This window comes from Leptonychotes weddellii, chromosome 9 (genome assembly GCF_054177405.1).
Source record: "Leptonychotes weddellii isolate Sample4059 chromosome 9, ASM5417740v2, whole genome shotgun sequence".
Taxonomy (NCBI): domain Eukaryota; kingdom Metazoa; phylum Chordata; class Mammalia; order Carnivora; family Phocidae; genus Leptonychotes; species Leptonychotes weddellii.
Window position 1 is genome coordinate 9,948,397 of NC_138377.1, and position 25,590 is coordinate 9,973,986.

The 25,590-nt window shown below is 52.9% G+C and overlaps 1 protein-coding gene across 1 annotated transcript in view; it reads right to left on the reverse strand.

Moving 5' to 3' along the window:
* Window positions 1–25,590, reverse strand: part of RIN3 (Ras and Rab interactor 3) — a 99,267-nt gene that overhangs the window by 31,251 nt on the left and 42,426 nt on the right. Inside the window, exons 4-5 of the mRNA XM_081830040.1 lie at window positions 13,036–13,108; window positions 6,228–6,319 (exon numbers count right to left, since the gene is read on the reverse strand). Of these exons, the coding sequence (XP_081686166.1) occupies window positions 6,228–6,319; window positions 13,036–13,108 (165 nt within the window). The remainder of the gene's footprint in view (window positions 1–6,227; window positions 6,320–13,035; window positions 13,109–25,590) is intronic.

Here is a 25,590-nt window from a genome sequence, read left to right on the forward strand (position 1 = left end):
CAGGATCCTCCAAAAAGGGCGCAAAGTTTTGCGAATCATTTCTTTTTTCTTTTTCTTTTTTAAAGATTGTATTTATTTATTTGACAGAGAGAGAGATCGCAAGTAGGCAGAGTGGTTGGCAGAGGGAGAGGGAGAAGCAGGCTCCCTGCCATGCAAGGAGCCCGACGCAGGACTCGATCCCAGGACCTGGGATCATGACCTGAGCCGAAGGCAGATGCTTAACCGACTGAGCCACCCAGGCGCCCTTGCGAATCATTTTAGATGGTGTATAGGCCACCCTGGGCTCACTCCAGCAGTTCCTCCTGGAGAGCAGCAGGGACACCAGTCTCCTCAGCTTGTTAATTTTAGAGACTGATAGTGCAGAGTTCCTTGTTAACCATGGGGCCAGGCCTCCAGCCTCTCATCCTGAGCTCCTTACTTCTGGGAGGGATTCGTCACTAAGAAAACTGCCAAAAATAACGTCAGGAACAAACACGCATTGGATTCTGACTGTGTGGGCAACTTGCTTTACGTGGGTCATCTCATCGACCCCTGACCACAGACCTTTGGTGTAAAGCCTAGTATTGTCCCCAGAGGACATGAAGATTAGAGACCCAGACAGATTAAACAACCTGCCCAAGGTCACAGGTTGGCGAGTGGAGAAACCGGGATTTGAACCCGGTTCTAAAACCTGTGTGCTCAGCCCCCAGGTTCTGTGTCTTCCTTCATAGGAACTTGCAACACTTCCCATCTGAGTTGCTTTCCCAGGGTCGGAGTGACAGCGTGGTGTGCGCCCCAGAACTGGGGATGTTGTAAGAACACCATAGGCTCTAGACGTTGAAAGAAAGGGAACATCACAAGATGGTCGACAGCAGCCACTGTGCACCTGCCCTGAGACAGGCCCTCCCAGAGATGGGGGCCTTTTCCACCTTGCTGGCCAGGGGTGGCAACTTCAGTCACGGGGAGCGGGGTATAATCCAGGACGACGGGGCTGCTGGGACACTGACTGAAAGTGAGTGTGTGCATCCCCTCCCCCACTCCGGAGTGTGTGCCCCTCCAGGGAAGGAGAGTGGGGCCACCGTTCAGCCCCTGTGTGGGGCAGCCTGGGGCAGCTGTCCAGTTGTTTCCATAGTAACAAGGATGACAAACTTTCACGTGAACTGTCCCCAATTCACAAAGCTCTGCGTGCCTCACAGCCCCTGCTTGTGGACGTGCAGAGCCCGGCGTGGGAGGGGAGCCTCTGGGCTCTCTCATGTCCAGAGCAGACTGTTTTTCAGATTGTCCGGGCCCTGCACTTTGCTCTCTGGGGCAGCTACTGACCTCTCCATGACTGATCCACTCTCCCAGGTGCTTCACACCAAGCACACAGATGTTCTGGGCCCAAGGAGTAAGCACCTGAAGAACCATGTGCCCTGTCTACACAGGACCAGTACCAAGTTGTCTCCTTGGAAGTATTCCCAGCAAGGAGAAGCCAGTCTGACTCAAAGGTGGACCGGCAGCAGCCCCATGTGTGAGCCGAGGCCCCTGATGCTCATCTCCAAGTTCTCTTAAGACCTTCTTTAGGGTAAAGATGAAGTCATGGGGCAGATGATGAGAGGAACTGCCCACCTACGCCTGGACATTCTCATTGCTCACTTAGACCCTGGCCTTAGCCTGCCCACACCCCCATCCAGTCTCCTCCTCGTGATGCTGCGCACAGAGTAGACCCTTGGTTGCTCTTTGTTCAGAGTCAAATCACTGCCAACCTTTTAGCCTGGCATTCGAGGCCTGTGGGATCTGGTCCTGCACATCTTTTCCAGCTTCACCTACTGAGTAGTTACCTACTCATTCCTTCCTGAACATGTCATGGGGCTGTCCCACCTTAAGGTCTTGGCTAATGCTGTTCCCTCTGCTTAGACTCCTTTTCCTACCCTCTCGACCTGGCAAACTCGTACTATCTCTCACAACCCAGGTCAAATGTTACCGTTTGGTGGAGCCTTCCTGACACATTCAGACCTCCCGTATACTCCTCTGAGTTCCCCCAGCTCTGGGGCACACCCTGACCCACGTGACTAGCCCTGGGACTGGAATTCTTGGGTTTTGTCTGACTCCCTCCCACCCCTTCCAGGCTGTGAGCTTCCATAAGGCACAACAATGCTTCATTCATCAAAGTATTTGCAGAACCTAAGGCATTCTGGCCCAGAGCAGGAGCTCAGCCCCTTGGCTCACACGAGTGCATGAGCTTCACCAGAGTGGACAGTCAGGTGGAGTTCTGAGCAGGGGCACTTAGGCAAGGGTCATTTTGATGGTAACGTGGGTATGACCTGAACCAGGGGAGGATGGCTACAGGCAAGAAGAGACGAGAAAATGGGAGGAGGAGGGCAAAAAGAGGGCCGAGGAGCTCCAGCCAGCCCCACAGCCTGCCTCAGGATAGCAAGGTGGGGCCATCATGTACAGAAAAGAAAAAGAACACGTTTTCCACCGCTTGCATGTGGCTTCTGGCAGGACCAGCACAAACAATGGGGTTCAGAGCAATGGGCCCGGGGCCTGGGTGACTAGGAACTGCTCCCCGGCCCCTAAGATAAGCCTGGTGGTTATGTTCTGGCAGGCACAGCCTCAAAGCCAATGCCACTCTGAGGGGTGGGGGAAGCTGGGACCGAGGAGCTGCATCCTAGGATCTGGGGACCTGTCAGGGAACCACAGTGGCAGTGCGGGCCTTTATGCTAAAAAAAAAAAAAAGGGAAGTAGGTAACTTTCTCTGCAGCCTGCAGTATGCCAAGGCCAGGGGAGAAGCGGAACCCAGTCATGCAATGCTAGTGGTTGGCAAAGCGGGGGACGCCCGGGCCCACGGGCATCACGCCAAGCCTCGGCTCAGCTGCCGGAGACGCCCGGAGCAGCCGTGTCTTCCCTGCCTCTGCGCTGCCCCCAGACCAAGGCGGACATGTCACTGGCCCGGCAGCGTCCTGCAACTCGGCCAGGGATGCCTCTTGCCGGGTGTCCGCTCCTACAATCCTCAGAGGGCCAGGGCCGGGCCAGGTACTAGGCTGTGGGCTCGGAGGGCCAAGGTGATGAAGGTTTCACGCTTGGGGAGCCCCGGGTTAGCGGAAGGGACAGAGAGGGGATGAGTAAATGCAGCCAAGTATTCCAGATGCCATGGAAACAGCTTGAAAGTCCAATGAGTTTAGTGAACATGTATTTTTGTGGCATCCCAAGGACGGGCAGTTGGACCCTTGAGTTGTCATTCACACTTGGGTTGTCGGTGGGTGTTTAATAACTAGGAAAATTCTCATTGTAGAATGTAAAGGAAAAAGCAAATTCCATGCAAACTGGCTACAGCTGCAGAACAGGTGCTTTCTCCAAACATGTTTTAAACATATTAAGCGTATATATACCTCCAATGCATCTGAGACCCTCTGCAAATCTAACCCTTATTTACCATCGCTTTCTCTACGTTCCTCTTGCACTTAGAATCAACTAACTGCATGCAATTTCGTGCTGGATTGCTCCCTGTGTCAGTTTTATGGCCCCCAGATGATACCTCTATAGAGTGCCCCCTGGAACACTGGCTCCCCAGGGCCAAACCTGGACCTTCTGAGGTCCGCTCATGAGCCATGAGCAACCCCTCTGGGTTATCACATGGTGCTAACCCTGCAAAGAAATATCTCTGTTTCAGCAACATCATCCCTGCCCGAGCACCCAGGCTTTGCAATGATTTGGATATTTATTACATTCTGCTCGTTTTGTAAAAAGTGAGTAGAATGCCAGAAAAAGTAAATTGCAGACACTACTGATAGACACATAAGTCACAACTTATTCCAAGGGCAAGGTCAGCGGGTGGGGTGGGGCTGGCTTCAGAGCCGGGAGGGTGGGGGCGGAGGGGAGCAGGGCCGGCAGGTGGGGGGGGGCGGGCGGCCCTTGCTACCTACAAAGCCCGGCTGACCTTTTGCCCTGTTTCTTGGAGATTCCCCAGTGTCCCTTCACGAAGTCCCCTTTTATCTATGCTAGTTCGAGTGGGTTTCAGTTCTTTGTCAGGAGAACGCCTCTCTGGAACAATGAGAGATGCGCAGGGCACAATGCCTAGTGTGTCCGGGGGCCCTGGGCATATTTTCTTTGCCTTTGCATATTTCCTATCAGTGCTATAGGTGAAGGTCAGTCCAGGGACACCTGCCTGTAGTACAATCCCTCCCAGTTTTTTTTTTTCTTTTTGTTATGCAAGTGACTTAAGCTTTGATGGAAGAGGCATCCTTCATTATCTTGAATAAACATGTTGCTAGTCCCAAGACTAGATTAATGGCCAGGCTGCCTTCCTCCACCAGAGCTCCTCTGCTTTAGAGATCTTGGTAGGTTTAGATTAACTGACCATTTGGGCCACTTGTTGTTGTTGTTGTTTTCCTCTCTTCCGGCATATTAAATTCCCCTCCCTTGTTTTCAGTTCACCAACTGAGAGTGAGCCTGCGAAACCCTAGGTCCCCACCATCAGCCCCAATAAAAGCAGAACCCCAGGCCCACACGATGAGGGAGCAGAAAGCAGCTGAGGACAAAACACAAGCTGACACCCTGCAACCCCCTCCCCACCCCTGCACTCCCAGGTGGGATACGTGAGACATTCCTCAGGCCCTCCCAGCTGCCCTAAGACTAAGGGAAGGGAGAAACAAATGGTTCACGGGTCGAGATCACAGTCCTGCAGGACAGGAGTCTCCCTCAGTTTACCAATGCCTTACTGATTTACAAGGAAAATGCATTCCTATCAGTAGCCTAACTTCCAGAGACCCATAGACTCAATTTCCTGGAGCCCTAACCTCCCTCTCCCTTCCATGAGTGATGTGGGAAACTGAGGCAGAAGGGAAAGGAAACAAAATTAATTTCTTTATGACCTGCAGCCCACTGCCTGAGATAGGCAGAGCGTGACATGCCTCCTGGAAACTCCCAACTGTTTAATGTTAGTTCCTTACTAGAAGGAAAAACCACGTTAGCTTGACAATAGCCGGGCCCCCAGGATCCTGAGAGTCTACTTTAGCATATGAAAATCCTTTGGGACGCCTCCCTGTGTCCTGACCTCCCCCAACTCTCAAGTATATGATTAGTCACTCCTCATATCCCCAGTGCGGCAGCCCCTTCTGCCCAAGGATCCTGTCCCCGTGCTTTAATAAAACCACTTTTTTGCACCAAAGGCGTCTCAAGAATTCTGTCTTGGCCGATGGCTCTGGATCTCACCCACATTCCAGAACTATACTTGCGCTTTCTCCCCATGACCTTACCGTGAGGCCCCAGGGGTGCTGTGTAGTTTCCAGGTCGTGTGAGCAATAAAACTTTATTTTTTCAAAGTCTCCTGATGCTTGTTGCAAACGTAGGGCATCTTGCAAACGTCATAAGAACCACGAGGGCCAGTCCAACCACAACATCGGGCATTGATGGGCTGAGACCAGCACACAACACTGCCTGAACCCCATGGCGGGGCCAAGGGCTGAGGCAAACAGACCCCTCCCGTCAGAAGTAAACCTCCCCAGACCCCTCCCCGGACCGAGCCCATGCATCTCATGTTCCCGGCTGACTTGGCTTCAAACTGGCCCCTGACCTCTGCAAAACAACAGAGAAGGTTGTGAGGTGTAGCCGAGGGGCAGCAGGGAGGCCCTGCTTGGTGTCAGAAAGCCCACGGCGCAGATCTGGCCCACCCTGGACACGCTTCTCAGCTGTGCTCAGACGTGATTTTGTATATTGAAAATGGGGACACGAGGATGACACAAAGACAATGCCAAGCAAGTACGAAGCACCAGAAGTATCATTATGCCACTTTAGACCTCAGGGGAGAGGTCACTGGGGCTGCGTGAGTTACTAACCCGTCCCTCATCCCATATCCAGTTCACAGTCATGTTCCTGTTGCTTTTCCTTCTGACGAGGGTGGGACTGGAGCCAGGGCTGGGGTCGTGCTGGTGCCCGGCTCTGGTCAGCGGACAAAGACTTGGGGGTTCCGCTCAGCCTTTCCCAGAACCTCGGCCCTGCATTAGGTCAGCCTGTGCTGGCCCTGACCGGCCCCCGGTTCCTCCAGACCCCTCGAGGCTGTGCGTCAGACCTTCTGGGTGGCTGTAAAACATGCCCCTTTGAAAACTGGGAGCATCTCCGGGCTACAGGGGCTCGGCAGCCTGGGGAGGGAGACGGTGGTCCCGCAGGAGCTGGGACTCAGCCCGAGGGGCTGCCCCTGCTGGTCAGCAGTCCTGAGGCCCCACGTCCTAAAGCCCTGCCCCCTCCCCTGAATCTCGGAGGGGACTTACCCAGGCCCAGGTTGGAGATGGTCTCGAGGTCTGTGAAGCTGCTGGCCTCAAGGATGGCCTGGGGCAGCCTTAGCGTGAAGGGCAGCAAATCTCTGTGGAGACAGCAAAGGCCGGAGGTCATGTCGGGGAGAGGGACCCGTGTGTCCATTCCCTGGCCCCTGCAATCCTGCTGGCTGCTGGGGTCTCCAGGCAGACTGGAAACTTCTCTGGGGCTGAGGGGCTGAGCCCTGTGGCTGAGGGAGCAACCAGTCAGATCTAGTTCTGGGCCAGCACTGAGGGACCCACAGAAATGGGAGACTCTTCTCCCTGGTCCCTGGTTTTCCTGGCCCTCGGGAAGCCTAGGTAGCTACCCTAGGTAGCTTCCTCTAAAGGTGCCATTCTGGGTAGAGGGCCCTTCCTGCCTGCTCCACATTGCTGCTCCACACTGAGCCGGGCAGGGAGTGCACCGTCAGACTTCCCGGACAAGCACACAGTCAGATTTCCCCAGGGAAGGCTACCAGTCGGCCCTTCCGGGCTGGTCAGGCCCAGACCCAGACTGCGCCCTCAGCACTCATCCCACCTCAGGCCACCACTACCTCAATCTCTAACTTTGCAGGATGGTATGATTTAGTCCCGTGTTGCCTCAGTTTACCTGGTTGGCTGTCTGGCCTGCCGGCTGGGTTTCCAGTGGCTCCTGGGTCTCTGTGTATGTTGCCATGGGCAGCAGGGTCACTCAGCTCCTCTGGTGCCCACCCCTAGCCACCAGGACCATCCCCCGCACCCCCTCCGCCACCTGCTCCGTGCGCTGGTCAAGACGCCGCTGCAGGGATGGCTGGGGACTGGTTCCGGGCCGGGACTGCTGTATCCAGCGCCTTCCCGGGCCTGGCCCCTGCTCTGCCTCTCCCACCAGCTCCTCCCTTCTGCCCCCCATAGACCCTTCCCTTGCCCTCAGGGGCCTCCCGGCTGCCTCCCCAGACAGCATGCTCATTTTCCTATAGTGCGTGTGCCTTGCTCATTCCCACCTCGGACGGAGCTCATCCCCTCTGACGACATCTACTTAGATTCTACAGAGCCTTTGAGGCTGCACCAGGGACCTCCTCCTTCTCCATGACCCAGTTATGTTCAAGGATTTCATCTGTCCCTGCTCCCTGCCGCATCATCCAATTCACCACTTCACCCAGGGGCCGCCTCTTCCGATCCAAGGGAAAGTACCCACAGGAGGGGGTGTTTGCTGGGCAACCAGTATGTGCCCAGGTACTGGGCTGGGTGTTTGCAGGCCTTATGTCACATTTTTAAAGCTTTATTTATTTCAGGGGGGGAGGGGCAGAGGGAGAAGCAGACTGCTGAGCAGGGAGCCCCAACTCGGGGCTCGATCCCAGGACCCTGAGATCATAATCTGAACTGAAATCCAGAGTCGGACACTCAACCGACTGCGCCACCCAAGCACCCTGATATACAGTAATCAGCTATTACTATATCGCAACAACCCTATCGGTAGGCATCAATACCTTTGTATCACTTAATTAATTCCGGATCAGAATCCCATGGGGGAACTGCTAAAAATGCAGATCCCCAGAACTATGCACGTAGGTTCCCAGGGTTGGGTCTGGGGGTGGGCCAGGAATCCATATTTTTCACCAGCTCTCAGGGGGATCCTGATGGACACAGCCTGGGATGGGAATCACAGCCCCGAAAGCAAGGGCTATCGATAACAATAAAAATTAAGCATCTCTCCAGGTGTGTGTGTGAGTGTGTGTATTCTCATATTTATATTCTCATATACATACATACATATATACTCTCATGAATATGAGAATATATATAATATATTCTCATTCTTATATTTTTCTTATGTAATGGACAATTAAGTCCATTAAAAAACATTCACAAAAACAGAAATTTGTAAAATGGAATATTGCTCCAATGGAATAAGAATGAATGTTCTAACATTTGCCCCCCCACATGCTGGTGAGTCGGCTTGTGTACCTCCCGGGGTGGGAGATGCCCCTCCCTAGAGGCCTCTGTTCTAGCCAGTGTTTTTCGAACTTTTTTGACCATGACTGCCAGTAAGAAACACATTTGGCATCGTGAGGCAGTGTGCACATACACACTCTCTCACACACACTCATACACATAACTAAAGCAAGAGTTTAGCAAAGCAAGACTTATTCCACAAAACAAGACTTATTCCAAGTTACATGAGACACATTCTGATATTTACCAGTTTAATAAAAATTTTCATTTAAAAGGAAAGCAGTCATGGGGCGCCTGCATGGCTCAGTCGGTTAAGCATCCCACTCTTGGTTTCGGCTCAGGTCCTGATCTCATGGGTCGTGAGATCGAGCCCCGTGTTGGGCTCTGTGCTCAGTGTGGAGTCTGCTTGGGTATTCTCTCCTTCTGCCCCTTCCCCCCTGTGTAAGCTTGCTCTCGCTCCCACCCCCCTCAAATAAATAAATAAAATCTTAAAAAAAAAAAAGGAGCGCCATCATGATCCACTAGACTGACGTTATGACCCCCTCCAGGGTGTTTTCTAACACTAACCGTCAATTCTCCGATTCTCCGCACACCAACAGGGTGTCCCACAAGTTCATTCAGTTCTGGCGCTACCTACCTAGAGTGAGTGCAGACCCCACAGGCTCGGGACTCCGTCCCCCCTTCAGATGCCTGCTGCAAGTCCCAGCCCACCCCTACTTCCCCCACGGACCCCTCCTCACATTTAACTGTTTGCCAGAATGGTGCACAAAACTCAGGGAAACACTTTCCTTACATTTACCGGTTTATTATAAAGGACACGCCTCAGGAGTCAGCGTGAAGAGGCATGTAGGCAAGGTAGTTTGCATGCCTCTCTGGGTGCGCCATGCCCCCCCCTTCACCCCGCACCTCAATGTGTTCACCCAGCGGGAGGTCGGTGGGTGGGGCTGAAAGTTCCAGCCCTCTAAACACCGGGTCTCCCTGTGACCAGCCCCTCCCGAGGGTGCCTAGGGGCCCTGCCTGTGTCCATTCTGGCACTAACTCAGGTAGCTAGCTCATTATGACTAACAACGCCCCCAACACTCAGGAAATCCCAAGGGGGTTTTAGGAGCTTTGCGTCAGGAATGGGGACAAAGACCAAACCAAATATACTTTTGTGTTATACTCCACTCCCTAATTGGCTTTTACCCAGGATTGAAAAACACCACATACCAATGATAATCTCTAGTTAATGCTCGTTCTCTCTTCCCCTGAGGGCTCAGTGACCCCACCGGAGGCTAATGGCCCCCAGTTCACAAGGCTACTAATTCCTGACCCCCGGGGTGTGCTGAGGATTTGTCCTCACAATCTTTCTAAGGGGCTTAGTAGAGCGCCTGGTGCGTACTAAGTGTTCAAGAAATGATCCAGTGCGTTCATGCCTCTGTTGCTGAGGAAAGCAGCCCCAGCATCTCCCTGGCTCCTCTGTTCCCCCACTCCTCTCTGCAGTGGCTGTCCCCACCCCTCTCAGTTCCTCCAGCCACTGCTGAGGCAGAGGCCTCCTCATAGGGCCGGCATGGCTGCTGTGGCCCCGGGCTTGTCTCCCCTCTCCCCTTGTCTTGCTTGATTCCACCCCCTGCTGCAACCATGCAGCTCTGCTACAGTGCACACGGACAGGGAGCAGCAGTGCGGCTAATGGTAGCTGAGGAACGATGTCCCCACAGCTCCTGGGCATGGCATTCAAGGCCTCCTCTCTCATCCCTGCCCACGTGTCTGGTTCTCCCCGTGCTGCCATGCCCGAGCTTCCCGCCACTAAGTGCTCTTTCCTCTACCTAGAGTTCTCTTCCTGCCCTTCCGTGCCTGGCTTCCGATGGCACCTCTTCCACAAGAAGGCCCAGAGCCTCCCATACATGGAAGGGGAGGGCTGCATGGGAACAGCACGTGCATCCTCTTAGCCCCAGGCCTATACAGGGGGCTGGGAAGAAGCAGCCGGGGCTCTGGAGTCCAGACAAGCTTGGGTTCAAATCGACTGAGAACTTAGCTGTGCGACCCGAGCTGGAGACACCCCCAGCCTCAGTTTCCTTGTCTGTAAGAACACACGTGATGGCTATTGGAGTGCTTACTTCACGCCAGGCCCTCCGGCAAGCCCCTTGCAAGGATCTTCGTGTCCAACCCCTAGCACAACCTGGGGGCAGGGGCATCAGCCCCTGAAGTGGGTCTCCAGATGAGAACACCTGCCCCGCAAGGCCGTGGTAGGGGCTAGAAAGGACTCGGTGGGCAGAGCGCAGACCAAGCCAGACTCAGCACAGACGTCGGGTCAGGGGGAGCTGATTTTTGCAGTCACCGCTGCTGCTCTATCCGGACCGTGGATGCCTCTTACCGGCTCTGCCCACCCACGGCCCCGCCTCAGCGGGGCTTGCTCCTGAGGGCCTCAGTGGCTTGTTCTGGCATGCTGGAGCCTCACTGCCTGTCCCACTGGCCCTAGGGAGAGCCTCAAATGCCTCTGCCGTGGGAGCTGGCTGGCTGGCCGGCTTGGGGGTACAAGAGCCCAGCCTCGTTGGCTTTAATGACCCCGAGGTCTCTCTTATGCTCCTGAAAGCCCCCAGGGACCCTGCTGAGGCTGGGATGCCTCCTGCAATCACACCCTTTCTGGGCTTCTCTCCCTGCCCCATCCTGCTCCCCCTTCCTCCCCGCTGCTCTCTCTTTGGGGGCAAGTCCTCTCAACTCTTGCCCCTAAGAGAGACCCAGCTAAGGGGCTATTACTGTGCACCACCCCCGAGCTGCTGAATCAGAGTCTCAGGGGTGGGGGGGCACGGGCAGGAGTCTGTATTTTTAACCAGCTCCCTGGGCGACTATGGGACCCTGTCCGGTCTGGGAAGCCCCTCTAGTCCTCACACCGGACTACCATCCAGCCTGGAGCATTAGGGTGAGCACCCTGAAGCAGGACCTGTATCTTCCTGAGCCGGGGGTGGGGAGTAGGGGGTGGGGGGGAGAGGCATGCCTCCAATGAGCGCTCTGGAGCTGTGTTGTTCCTTCTTGGCTACCATCCCTTTGACAAGTGCGGTAACCACAGGCAGGAGAGGCCAGCTGACAGCCAGGTAACCGTCTCCAGCTCCTAGCCTGGGGTTCTTCCTCCCACGGCACCTCACCCCCGACAGATGGCCTTGGCACTGACACCAAACATAGCATGTTGACACCCAAACATATGGGCTCTGTGCCCTGTGATCTCCTCGTGGGTTCCCTGAGCAGTCGAGGGCGGGCAAACAGGTACCTGCTTCTCTGGAACGTAGAGAAACAGCCTCCAGAGGCGGAAAGATTGGGAGGTGACGGTGTGAGCTTGGTGAGTATGGCTCCAGATCTCCCTGGACAGACAAAGTCACTACCCCCCATGGAAACGGAACTAGGACACCTTCTGGCTGGTGGGCAGCGTGCTGCTTCTTTATCCTCTCTTTCCCCAGCACCTGTCTAACGGGTATTATACCCATTTCACAGAAGAGGAAGTTGAGCCTCAGAGAGATTAGGTAGCGAGCTCAAGTTGTGGGCTCTGCAATTATGTCGTCATTCAATTTTTTTTTTAAAGATTTATTTATTTGACAGAGAGAGACACAGCGAGAGAGGGAGCACAAGCAGGGGGAGTGGGAGAGGGAGAAGCAGGCTTCCCGCGGAGCATGGAGCCCAATGCGGGGCTCAATCCCAGGAACCTGGGACCATGACCTGAGCTGAAGGCAGACACTTAACGACTGAGCCACCCGGGCACCCCTGTCATCATTCATTTATTCATTTAAAGCACCTGGCGTGTGCCAAGCGCTACGCTGGGCACCCCTCCTGAGATAGGAACCTCTAAGAGCAGGAACGGGCCTGTCTGCCTGAGAGCTTCGCATGTTGCAGGACACCACAGCCCTGGGGGCCTCGGCTGCTTTGCCTCGCAGGCCCAGAGGAACATGCTAGGTCATCCAATTATCGTGGGAGGCACACAGTGGGGCGGTCGTAGCAAAGCTCACGGACCTGGGAGCTTTACGTACTTTGAATCTCTACCCCGCCATTGGCCAGCTGCACAACCTGAGCAAGTTCCTTCTCTTAGTCTCAGCTTCCTCATCTGTGAAATTGGAACTTTTGCAAGATTTATGAAGGTAATGGATAGTACAGCGCTGGGTACCTGCGAGCCCTCGACAGGTGTCAGCGGCTAGCAGCTGCTGTTCCCAGCATCACCCTTCCAGCCCGTCCAAGCCCAGGAGGGTCCCGCTAGGTGGGAGGGCTGTTCTGGGATGAGCACGGTTTTCACTGAGCGGCAGGAAGGATGGGTCTCTCTGGGCCTGGAGCCCTGAAGACGTGGGCCTGGAGCCCTGAACCCCGAGACACCCCGTCCAGCCCTCGTCAAGGCCCTGCAGTTTAAGCCATTATGGCACCAGGGTGTATTTTTACGTTCCTGTTGACCTGAAACCATTCTGAGTAAACAGAGTGGCTCTGAGGGTGGCGACCAGTCACGCACCCCACCCAGCAGCGACTTAAGAATCACAGGCTCTGTCCCGCTGAGGGGTATCAGCCCTTCCTGTTGTCCCCACAGGAAGTGCCATCTGCCTGCAACAGGGCAGGTCAGGTCGGCTCGGTCCACGGCTGTCCTGGAAGCTGGGGTGAGGGGCAGTGAGAGCGGGGGTGGGGGGCAGGTGGTGATGAGGGAGGGGCCCTGCATGGCCAGACCAAGATAGTCTCAGAGCGCACACCTCCCCTCATGGTTACCAGGGCAAAGCCAGGGACCGTCCCCTCTCTCTGCATCCTCTGGGCTGCACCTTTCCCTCTGGGGGCCCCTGCCCTCGCCCCCATCCAAGGGTGCAGGAACGTCTGTTGCACCCCGATGCCCTTCCATGGGGCCAGGTGTACTCACCTACTGACACAGTAGAATGCGATCAGTCTGAAGATGTCCTCAAACACAAGAACTGAGCCTTCCAGGTACAATACTGGGGAGAGATGACAAAAGCCTTGGATGAGTGTCCCTGCCAGACAGAAGGAGGCTCTCTGCGGGTGGGGGCCGTGCCTGCCATCTTCATGGTGGGTCTTGGCATCCCAAAGCCCCCTACACATGGGCTGCCAATCAGACTGAAGGGAAGTGGGAACTGAACTTCTATGGTGTTAATCCACTGAGATCCCGGGGGATTATTATAGCAGCTGGTGTTATCTTTAATATACAGTCATCATTTGGGGCAAAATGACACAGAAGACTCCAGATTGTAAAAGCAGAATTAAACATTTAATGGATCGGGGTCATCTCAGCCTGACGAGGAGCTGTGAGGGACCAGCAGGAGGCAAGTTGCCCAGATCTGTCTTGGCCTCCAGGAGATGCGGGGATGCCGGCCCAGGGCCACTGGCTCTTCACCCAAGAACCCTTGGGCCTATTAGAACCTTACTTGATTTGGCTGCATGGGTAACCCAAGAGTGAGGGTGACCCCGATATTTTCCAGCTCTGACAACAAAGAGGGATCAACGCATTTGCCCAAGATCTCATCCCATGGTGGATATGGCTCCTTGGAGGGGTAGGGTGCTGGACTGTGCCTGAAAGGGGAACATGGTACCACACCACACCCTGCTTTGGACCCTCAAGGCAAGGGGCCCAGAGAAGCTAAGCGGTTTGGTTGAGGTCCGCTGCCCATCTTGGTTGCCACCCACCCTCATGACTCCTGTCATCCCAGGGTTCCATATGCCCAATAGGTGAGGCTCCCTGTGCTGGGGACGCGCACAGTGAACTCTCTTAGGCATCAGAGCCACTGAGAAACTGAGGGTGTCACACTTCAGTTCCAATTTCCTAAGGTTCTTCTCGCATCCGTGTGGTGGAAGGGAAGGCAGGACCTGGGTCCCAGGCGTGGCTCCAACCATGAGCTCAGTTCCTCCACCTGCAGAAGGAAGGAGCCTTTCCCACCCTAAACACGCCTGTATCTAGTTGAGAGCAGGCTGTTCTGTTTTCAGAGCCCAGGACAGTATTTCACTGCATCGGTGATCTGCGAGATGGGCATACACGAACCAACATGTTTTGTTCCAATCGCTTTATTTTTATATTTGCCTTCTTTCAACATACTACACTGTGCTCAACAGTTAACATGATTTTTAAAAAGAAGTTCACATTCATCATCTATTTATGGCAAAGATATAATGGTTTCCCATTAGGGTAGATATAAACACTTTAAAAGGGAGTTTAGTCGATTACAGGACCAGTGGTACTTGGAAAAGTCAGAAACATCAGTTCAAGGAATTAGCACCCTCTGCGAATGAATAGCGGTGGGGTGGCCCACAGCGCCACCTAGTGCTGGCATTTGGTGCCTCACTGACTCTTTCAAGAAAGTGACTGGGCCAAGGGAGCCTGGGGCCAAAAAGACATCCTGTAGCCTCAAGAGGTAGAGAGAGCTCCATCTATAAAGTGGGATCCCTCAAGGCAGGGTTAGTGGTGATGCATGCAGGAAGCCAAGCCTAGCACACTGGGAGGGCGTGCTCAATAGTTAGCCGCTTTCGGGGCACCTGGGTGGCCCAGTCGTTAAGCGTCTGCCTTCGGCTCAGGTCATGATCCCGGTGTCCTGGGATCGAGCCCCACATCAGGCTCCCTAAGCAGGGAGCCTGCTTCTCCCTCTCCAGCTCCCCCTCTGCTTGTGTTCCCTCTCTCAGTCTGTCTCTGTCAAATAAATAAATAAATAATCTTTAAGGAAAAAAAAAAAAGCCGCTTTCGCTTGCCACGGGGACTTTTCTGACCTTTGCAGAGCACACCTGAAACCTTTAAGATAAAGTCAGCCACTCCCCCTTCTGTGCCCCAGGCACTTTATGTAAAGCCATACCTCCTTTAAACTCAGTTTACCAACTGTCCCCTTGCTGGTCTGCAAATGGGGTGCAGGCACCAGAGTTCATTCCTTTTTGTGGCCTAGGGCCCAGGGTCTAGACATAGTGGCCCAGTCACCTTTTTACTGTTAAACTTGCGGATCTGTAAAGTCATGAGCAATGATGAAAGCTCTTGTTTGTTTCTTTAGAACTTGACCTCTTCTGCCCCAGCCCCGGGCGCCTGCCACATCCCTCCACGCTATACATACACTGATGATGTGACCTCATTTGGAAACAGGGTCTTTGCAGAGGTCATCGAGTGAACGTGCAGTCAGACTGGATTGGGGTGAACCCTACATCCCATGAATGGTGTCCTTATAAAAACACGTAAAGACGTGGGACACAAACACACAGAGAGGAGAAGCCACGGAAAGACGCAGGCAGAGACTGGAGTGAGGTTGTCCCCGGCAGCTGGGAGAGAGGCGTGGAACGGATTCTCCCTGATCTGCAGAAAGAACCAACCCCGCCCACACCTCGATTTCAGATTTCTGGCCTCCACAAGGGCCAGAGAATCGATGTGTGTTGTTTTTGGCCCCCCAGCCTTTTGGCCCTTTGTCACAGCGGCCCTAGGAAACTCACGTGCCCGCCCATAAGCAATACTCATCCGCCGGAGCTGCTAGAAGGTGCACAGCACGCTCAGCCAGCGAGGATACAGGATTACCAAACCCTAACTTTAAACAAGTAAGCCACGGGGCGCCTGGGTGGCTCAGTTGGTTAAGCGTCTGCCTTCGGCTCAGGTCATGATCCCAGGGGCGTGGGATCGAGCCCCCGCATCGGGCTCCCTGCTCAGCGGGGAGTCTGCTTCTCCCTCTGCCTGCCACTCCCCCTGCTTGTGTTCCCTCTCTCTCTGACAAATAAATAAATTCTTAAAAAAACCAAAAAAACAAGTAAGCCAGTCATGGCGTGAGGTAGGCATGTAGCTTTGGCTTGGCATTATTATGGCTCCTCAATAGAAAATTTGTCCCTTGGAGGGGGGGCATTTTCCTCACTTTGTCCCTGTCAACGCAGTCCACATTCCACCCTCCAGGTGTTTGCTCGTGCTCTTTCCCCATGGACGAGGACCCCCTCTTTGCCCTTCACTGCCTTCAGGATCCACCTTCCGCCCCAGAGCCTTTCCCGAGTATTCCGACCTCTCCCCTGGGAAAGCTGCACACAGGAGGTGCTCAAGAGAGCACACATTTTCCCAGCAGGGTAACGCCGTCTGGGTGCTCACCTTGTGATCTGAGGCTGTGAGACTGTGGGCCCACTGGGAGCAGGAACAGGTCTCACTTTCCCTGTCACCAGCACCGCACCCAACCCTGTGCCAGGCACACATGAGGACCCCAAAAAGGACAGCTGACCCGGCCCTCTGGGGCCGGGATCAAGAGTGGACCACATTTACGGAGACAAAAGTAGGTTAGTGGTGCTTAGCACTGGGGCTTTGGGGGAGATAGGGAGATGATATTAAAGGTATGGGTTTCTGCTTTTTTATTGTGTTAAACTATAAAAAACATATAATTTAGCTTTTTAACCATCTTAAGGGTACAATTCAGTAGCATTAAGTACATTCGCATTGTGCAGGATGGGGCTTCTTTTTTGAGGTGATGAAATGTTCTCGGACCTACTATGGTGAGGGATGGGCCACTGTGAACGCACCAAAAGCCACTGGTGGGTTTTTGCATCCTAAGTGGGTGAATTGTAGGATATTGAATATATTATATAAATACCTCTCAATAAAGCCATTATTTAAAAAAAAGAGAAACCCATACACCAAGAGTGGACTGAATTTCCCTGCCTATAGTATGTTTATCTGGGATTTTTATAATGAGCATATATGACTTCAGAAAGCAGAGAAACTCTAAAGCGTCTCTACATTTTTCGCTAATCTTCCAAAAGTCTCTGTAAATTTTTCTCTAAAGCTGATGGGTTGCCAGTGTCCTCTCAGCTGAGACCGTTTTAGAGACCGGGCACAGCCGACAAGCCCCTGTGCCACCCACCGCCGAGGGGACCACGCTGCCCCTTCCCCTGCGAAGCCAGCTTCAGAAAGAGCCTCAGGAATGCTTGGCGGGTGCTGTGCCCTTGGCAGCAGCTGGTGGCCGGGAGCCCAGCCAGGGGGCCCCTCTCAACAAAGATGCTGGTTCCAGCCGGTCACCTTGGACAAGCGCCAGCAGCAAGCCCTCCACTGTGTACGGTCTCCGGGGTCCTCAGCCGCAGCCTCGGTGGGCACATGCCAGACCCGTCTAATGCGTTTCTCCCTCAAAGGGTAAGACAGGAGAAGGGGTCCTCGTCAGTCACACCTGGCACATCTGGAGGTGACAACAGGTGACAACGACCGGACACCACTTCTGCGTAGAGAAAAGGAAATATTTTACCTAACCACTCACCATCAAGATGGGACAGGATAGAGATGCGGGGTCCACGCACGCTGGCCCGGCCTCTAGCATTTACAACCTCAACATCAAAGTGAAATAGTCACCAAGACCAGAAAACTAGCAGAAGATTTTTTTTTTTTTTGAAGAAATTCCATTCATTTGAGATTGGCTTTTTCCTAGCATAATTTCCTCCAGGGTCCTCCAAATTGCTGAATGAATCAATAGCCTGATCCTTTTTACGGCTGAGTACTATTCTTTGGGTCGGGCGGACCAGTTTGCTTGGCCATTCACCCACTAAAGGGCTTCTTGGCAGTTTCCAGTTTTTAGCTACTTTTTTTAAAGATTTTATTTATTTAGGGGCGCCTGGGTGGCTCAGTCATTAAGCGTCTGCCTTCGGCTCAGGTCATGATCCCAGGGTCCTGGGATCGAGCCCCGCATCGGGCTCCCTGCTCGGCAGGGAGCCTGCTTCTCCCTCTCCCACTCCCCCTGCTTGTGTTCCCTCTCTCGCTGTCTCTCTCTGTCAAATAAATAAATAAAATCTTTAAAAAAAAAAAAAAGGAAAAAAAGACTTTATTTATTTGAGAGAGAGAGAGAGTGCATGAGCATGAGTTGGGGGGAGGGGCAAAAGGAGAGGGAGAAGCAGACTCCCCGCTGAGCACGGAGCCCCGACTCAATTCCAGGACCCCCAGATCATGACCTGAGCCGAAGACAAATGCATAGAGCCACCCTGGCGCCCCTCCAGTTTTTAGTTATTATGCACAAAACTGCTGTGGACATGTGCGTACAAGTTTCTATGTGAAAGTGCATTTTCCTTTCCCTAGGGTTCCCAAGAGAACAACTGCTGGGAATATGGTTAAGTCCATCATCACGTTTCAAAGGAACTGCCAAACTATTTTCCTGAGTGTACCATTTTACATTCCCGCCAGCAATGTGGGAGTGACCCAGTTTCTCCCCATGCTTGCCAGCTTGGTGTTTTCAACGTTTTTTATTTTAGCCGTTCCGAATGGTGTAGAATGAGATCTCACTGCCGTTTCACTTTGAATTTCAAAAGGACACGAAACATCCTTCTGTGTGATTATTTGCTATCTGTATATCCTCTTTGGTGAAATGTCTATTCACGTCTTTGGCCCATTTTCTAATTGGACAGGTTTTTTTTAAACGTTGAGGGTTTTTTTTTTTTTTAACTGCTTTATTAAGAGATCATTCACATACCATACAATTTGCCAATTGGAAGCGCACAATTCAACAGTCTTAGGGCATTTAAAGAATTGTGCAACCATCACCACAATCAATTTTAGAACATTTTCATTACCCCAGAAAAGAGACCCTGGACCCACCAGTGGTCACTCTCCACTCCTCCCTTCCCCGTGGCTCCTGGCAACCACTAATCTAGGTATCTGTCTTTATGGATTTGCCTCTTCTAGACATTTCATGTAAGTGGAATTATACAGTGTGTGGTCCCTTGCGTCTGGCTTTTTTCACCTAGCACAATGTTTTCAAGGCTTGTCCATGTGGTAGGATGGGTCAATGCTTCATTCCTCTTTATGGCTGGATAATCTATTGTTTGGATGGACCACATTTTGTTTATCCATTTATCACGGATGGGTGTTTGGGCTGTCTCCACTTTGTGGCTACCACAAGTAATGCTGCCATGAACATGTATGTACAAGTTCTTGTGCAGACATACATTTTCATTTCTATTGAGTCCAGACTTAGAAGTGGAGTTCAAGGTCATGCAGTAACTACGTATGTTTAAGAAACTGCCAACTATTTTTCCAAGTGACTGCACCATTTTACATTCCACTAGCAACATACGAGACTTCCAATTTCTCCATCCCTTTGCCAGTCCTTTTTGATTACAGCCATCCTAGTGAGGATGAAGTGGTATCTCATTGTGGTTTTGATTTGCATTTCCCTGATGACTGGTGATGCTAGTCTCTCTCCTTGTGCTTACTAGCCTTTTGTGGAACTTCTTTGGAGAAGTACCTCTTTACGTTCTTGGCCCATTTTTAAATCAGGTTGTTTGCTCTTTTGTTTCGAAGGGCTCGATCAGAGTCCCTCTTTAGCTAGGACATTTTCATTACGTATTCATTTATTGACAAATATTTATTGTGCTCATCATCTTGATAAAAAGGGTAGACGGATATAGAAATTGAGAGGAAGCCTCACAGGTAGAAGGACGACAGGGAATTTGCCAATGGTCTGGCCACAGGACCTATCTAGGACATCCTGCTGAAGGATAGAGATTCAAACAACCAGCTCATTCTCTTTTGATGATTGAAAGTTTGGTTGGGTGGGGATGGGAGAGGTGTAGTTGATTTTACCTAAGAGAAAACCTTGCATGTGGCAAGGCCTCAATATGCGTGTTTATGGAATGAGCATTGGATGGATGAGAACTTCCCCAGGAGGAAAGTGTCCCCAGAGGAAGGCAGGAAGGACCCTGGGTTGGCAGGAGAGGCAGAGTCACAGACCTCTCCCAGGGCTCACCCTTGGAGAGAAAAGGCCATCACTTCCGGCCGGGGGGGAAGCCAGGAAGTGGCCCTCCTCCCAAGCCTTATGTGACACTGCTAAGCCAACCTTCCCTGAAACCTATCACCTAGAATGGGCTGGAAGACTGATCCTAATGGATTCTCATCCTGCTTCCTAAAAGGCACACTAGATCGTCAAACTGGGTCCCCAACAGGAAAGGCCAAGGGTGCAGACCCTGAGAATAAAAAGCCACTGTGCCAAGAGGCTGGGGAGTGGTTCACAGCTGGGCAGCAGGAGGGTGAGTCAGCTGCAGGCCTGGCAGGTGCAGCCGGGCCCACCTGTCCAGGGGCCTCCCACCCCTCTCGGCTCCTTCCCCTCTTGGGAGGTCACAGTAGCCTTCTGGGCCCCTTCACTGTCTATTTACCAGCCTGCTTGAGCCTCCCTCTGTAAAACCCCCAGCCCCCCTAGCCCCGAAGTTTCTCAGTGTAAGATCATCCTCCCTTAGCTGCCCCCACCACATCTCCTCCATCAACCACAGGCCCACAGGGGGAGCGTATGAGCTGCAGGGAGGCTGACAGGGAAAGGAGCAGGAGGGCCTGCCAGCCATGGTCAGGGGTCCAAGCAGAGGGCTGCTTCCAAATGCTCCTAATGCCCCACTATAGGATCTCGCAAGGGAGCAGAGAGGTGTCTCCTCTTTTAGGTAGCTGCAGCCCTGCACTAAACTGCACAACTTGACAAGCAGAACACCAGCTAGACTTCAACTCCCAGTCAATTCACCAATGAAGCACTTTTGGGCAGTGCACAAGCTATGCAACGGTCCATGGCAGCCCTGGTTATGAGTCATGGCCATCTTTGCTGGTTGCGGTTGGCATAAGGAGCAATTTCCTCTTGATTTCATCTTAAGAATTTTAAGATGAAAAAAGCACAGCAATGTCCTTTTACTGAGTTCTATACCACACCCCAAATTTGCTTAGAGACCTGACCTACCCAAATGTTCCTCCTAGTGGATGGGGAACCACTGAAAGCCAGAATGGAAGGGCCCTTAGAGATGACACTGGTCCAAACTTCCTCATTGCTTCGATGGGGAAACTGAGGTCCAGAGAAGGTATGTCATCATGCTGTGAGAGAGGATTAATTTGGGTGCTTTCCAGAGTTTAACTGTGGTGCTCTCTGGAATCTAGGTTTTGATTCTGATTGCTGTCATTCTGCCCCTTTCTCCCAAATTCCCAGCACAGGCTTTGAGCCTCCTGATTAATAATGGAAGGGTATTGTTTTCAAGGTTTCAATAATAATAATAATAGTAATAGTAATAATAATATTATCTACCATTTATTAGGTGCCGACTGCATGCCAGCCTTGGACAAACTCCATTATCCTCCTTTTATAGGCAAGAAAACTGAGGCTCAGGGAGGTTAAACAAGTGGCCCACAGGCCACAGTCACGACGAGGTGCCAGCAGCCTGGGAACCTGGTATATGAGGCACCTTTTGTTCCAGAGAGGTGGCGTGGGATGGACGGAGGGCATCCCAGTACTTCCTACTGGAATGCACTCAATGTGTCCCTGCTTTAAGTGAGTAAGTCAGCTAGCAGAGACACCTTCCCATGGGCCACAGATCCCCACCCCCCCGTCACCAGGCAGGCCCCATGTCACCCTGGGGGAAGCCTTCCCAGGAGCAACTACGGCCTCCCTCCCGGTGGCCCCGGCGCTGGGTTCACACTCCGCCAGAGAGCATCATTCCACCACATCCTGCTGTGTTCCCAGGCCCGACTCCAGCCCAGAATGAAGCTCCCGGGAGGGTGGGAGTCAGGTGTCCCTTCTTCTCGCCGCCCCAGAGCCAGGTCCTTGCCGGGATGATAGGACACAATTAGCAGGCTTTGTGAAGAGCACTCCCTCTGAGCCCCAGCTGCATCCGCTGTAACGACGCTGTCCAAGCTGGAATGAAAGATTCCTTTTCTTGGAGGGTGCTCTTCCAAATTTAGCAACTGTGTGGATGAGGCTTTAAGTCTGGGGAAAGGAATATCGCCCAACTGTCACAACGCAGATGGGACTTTGCCTGGAAACTATGTGTAGGTTCAGATGCCAAAACAGAAGGGGAGACATTAGACAGATGAGTGAACTGCCAAGTGTCAGGGGAGACTACAGAGTAAGCAGACAGGGAGGTGTTTGGGGAGAAGGGGCAGGGAGGGGTGGGTGGAGGAGAGTGGAGCAGAGGCACGGCTGTCCGCCATCAGGGGGTCTAATTACTCCCCCGGAGAATGAGCTGCAAGTCTGGTAAAGCCATGGCCTGTTCCTCTGCTCACACTCAGGGACAAGGAGGTGTCTTTGACGGTCCCTATCAAGAAGAAAGGCTTGGAAGAAAAGGAGGTGGCCCACGGCACCACCCTGCTAGTGAGAACAGTCCCGAGTTCAGGAGAAGGACCCATCAAGAAACAAGCCAGCTCAGAAAACAACCGGCTTCGACTTCAGGATCTTACCCCCGGGTCTGCAAACTTTCATCTGAGCTCCAGAAGAAAAGTGACCACCACTTATGGAAGCGGGGAGGCCCAGAGAGGTTCGGTGGCTTGCCAGAGGTCCCAGAGCGAGGAAACGATACCAGGATGTGACTCTGCAGTCCATGCTCTTACACAGCACACACCCGTTGGTTCTCCAGACCAATGCACACGACATGTGCAATGTTAAAGTTTCCCACAGTCACGTTAGAAATGGTAAACAGAATCAGATCACACGAATCCTAATACTATATTCTATTTAACCCAAAATATCTAAAATATTATCAGTTCGACAAACCATAAATATAAAAAATTACTGGTGGGCTATTTTACTTTTTTTTTCATACTACTCAAAATCTTGTGTGAATTTTATTTTTCTTCTTCTTATTTTTTATTTTTGAGAGAGTACAAGCAGGGCGAGCAGAGAGGGAGAAGCAGGCTCCCCGCTGAGCAAGGACCCTGGGATCATGACCTGAGCCGAAGGCAGACGCTTCACCGACTGGGCCACCCAGGAGTCCCCAAAATCTTGCGTGAATTTTAACTGACAGCCCATCTCAATTCAAACTGGCCACCTCTCACGTGTTCCACAGCCACGTGTGGCTCATGGCCCCCCCATGGGACGGCAGAGCCTGAAGCAGTGTTCTCAAGCGGGAGCAAATTTGTCCCCCAGGGCACGTTTGGCAATGTGTGGAGGTACCTCAGGTTGTCACATCCCGAGGGTGGGGAGGTGGTACTTCAGACATCTAGCGGGGGAGGCTAGGGATGCTGCTCAACCCCCCACAGAGCATGGGACAGCGCCCCCAGCAAAGAATGATCGGCTCCAGATGTCAAGTGTGCCGAGTTTCAGAAATCCGGCTGCAGAGGGAGAGGCAGTCCGTGCTCCCGGAACGACTGGCAGGAGCCCAGGGGCGCTGTGGATGCCCGCACCTAGCGTGCTGCCGGGGGCCCGACATCCGTGCTCACAGTGCAGCGGAATGGGAGACAGGAGTGCCCCCCGGGACTCTGAATCACAGCAATCACCCCCTATCCTCTTCACGAGCACTGCCACAAACTGAATCATGGACTCAAGAACTAGGGACCAGTCTCAGGGCAACTGACATTTCACTCGCTTCCAGATGCTTCGAGTGAATACCGGCTTGCAAATACCCAGCCCAGGGCTCAGGATGTCACTTACTTCTCTGCTGTCCCTGGGGGAAGTGTCCCGGGCAGCCTCAGCCCTTGCCAGGGGGAGGCCTACAGTTCTGGGGAGCAAATTCAGTGGCGGTGATACGGCACTGGATTGTGGCTGTAGGTCAAACTACATCCCCAAATCAGTCCATCAGTGGGCAAGTGGGTGTTCTTACCTTTTCTCTAGTTCCTCGCTGGTTCTGAATGTGGGAGTGGAAGAAAGGGGTGTTTTTATAGACCTCGCAGCCCTCCAGAGACATAGGGCCGGGTGCCCTCCTGAATCACCATAAATGCCCCTGCTCAGGACAGGAGACACACTTGCGGCACAGAGAAGAGTCTCTGCTGACACAGGGAAGTTCCTATGACCTCCCAGGGATCAGGGTTCCAAATTCTCAGGCAGTTCCTCTAGCCTTACGCTCCTCCAGCCCGACATCTCATTCAGATTCTCCCTTAGCTCCCAGCTGGCAATTCCACAGCCCAGTAAGAACAGAGATGGAAACGGGCACCTTGACCAAAACAGAGGGAGCCTGCAGAGTTACCATCTCATGCTCCAGAGACTCTCAAAGCTCTACCTTGGGCTCTGCCCTCCCTCCTGAGTCCTGGACCCATGGGTTTATTCCATTTTCATTCAGCAAATATTTGCTGAGCAGCGACTATGTGCCAGGCACTGTTCCAGCCACTGGGGTGATGGCGATGGGCTTCTTTGTCCCAGGCACGGTGGCTCCCCGTGTCCCTTGCTGTCACCCCCACCAACCACTCTTGCCCTGGACCTTGGGTGACGCTGCCACAGATCCCTAACACCGGGTGCCTACCGGCCCCTTTTCCTTCTCAGCCATTTCTGCCAACCTGTGATGTCAGTCCTCCTCCTAAGTATCTCTATGCCTCCTCCTTCTACACCTGCTGTAGGAGCTGGGTGCAGGCCCCACCGTGCTGCCCCTGGATCAAGCCAAGTCCCCTCTGGTCTTCATCCTGGGGGGTCTCCCCTATACTCCAGCCTCCACACTGCCCTCCAGCAGTGAGGAGCATCTGTCTGTCTGTCTGTCTATCTATCTATCTAAAGATTTTATTTTTAAGTAATCTCTATACCCACTGTGGGGCTTGAACCCACAACCCCAAGATCAAGAGTCACATGCTCTACTAACTGAGCCAGTCAGGTGCCCCAAGGGGCTTCTGTTTAAAAGGCCCATGAGAGCATGTCCCCCCCCATTCTTTTTTTTTTTTTTTTTGCGAGAGAGACAATGAGAGACAGAGAGCATGAGAGGGAGGAGGGTCAGAGGGAGAAGCAGACTCCCTGCTGAGCAGGGAGCCTGATGTGGGACTCGATCCCGGGACTCCAGGATCATGACCTGAGCCGAAGGCAGTCGCTTAACCAACTGAGCCACCCAGGCACCCTGTCCCCCCCATTCTTAATGTCCCTCTGTCAGGGGTTCTTCCCCATGGCCTTCTAGATAAAGGCCAAACATCAAGACCTGGGTGCACACTGCCCTGGGATTGGCTCTGGTCAATGGTCCGCATCCTGCGACTCCATGTCCTTGCTCGTACTTCTCGCCGCCTCCCGTGATCTTCCTCTCTCACCCAACAGGACTCACTCACATGTCCTCACTCCTCGGAGGCATCCCCCTGGGGTTTCACTCACCCTCCAGTGTTGGGGATCTTTCCTAATTGCAGTAAAATCCTAACACCTTCTTAATAACATCGTCTGTGTATCCCTATGGCCCCGTGTCCTTAAATCGAGTAGATGAATAAGTGCATGCCTTCTATAATTCTCTAATTATGTAGTGTGCATGATCTTTGCACCCCAGAGTAGGTAGAAGTTTCCTTGAGAGCAGAACCATGTTTTCAACTCAAGAGCAGTACAGCCTAGTGTGAAGAACACGTGCTAGGGAGCCAGGCTACTGGGTTTAAACCCTGGACCCACCACTTACTAATGCATGACCTCAAGCTAGCCACTTAGCCTCTCTGCGCCTCCGTTTCTTCATCTGTAAAATGAAGATCATACCTGTCCTGGTTATCTATGGCTGTATAACAAACTGCTTGCAAAATCTGCTGGCTTAAAACAGCCATCTTTGTGTAGCTCATGGTTTTATGGGTCAGGAATTTGGGCAG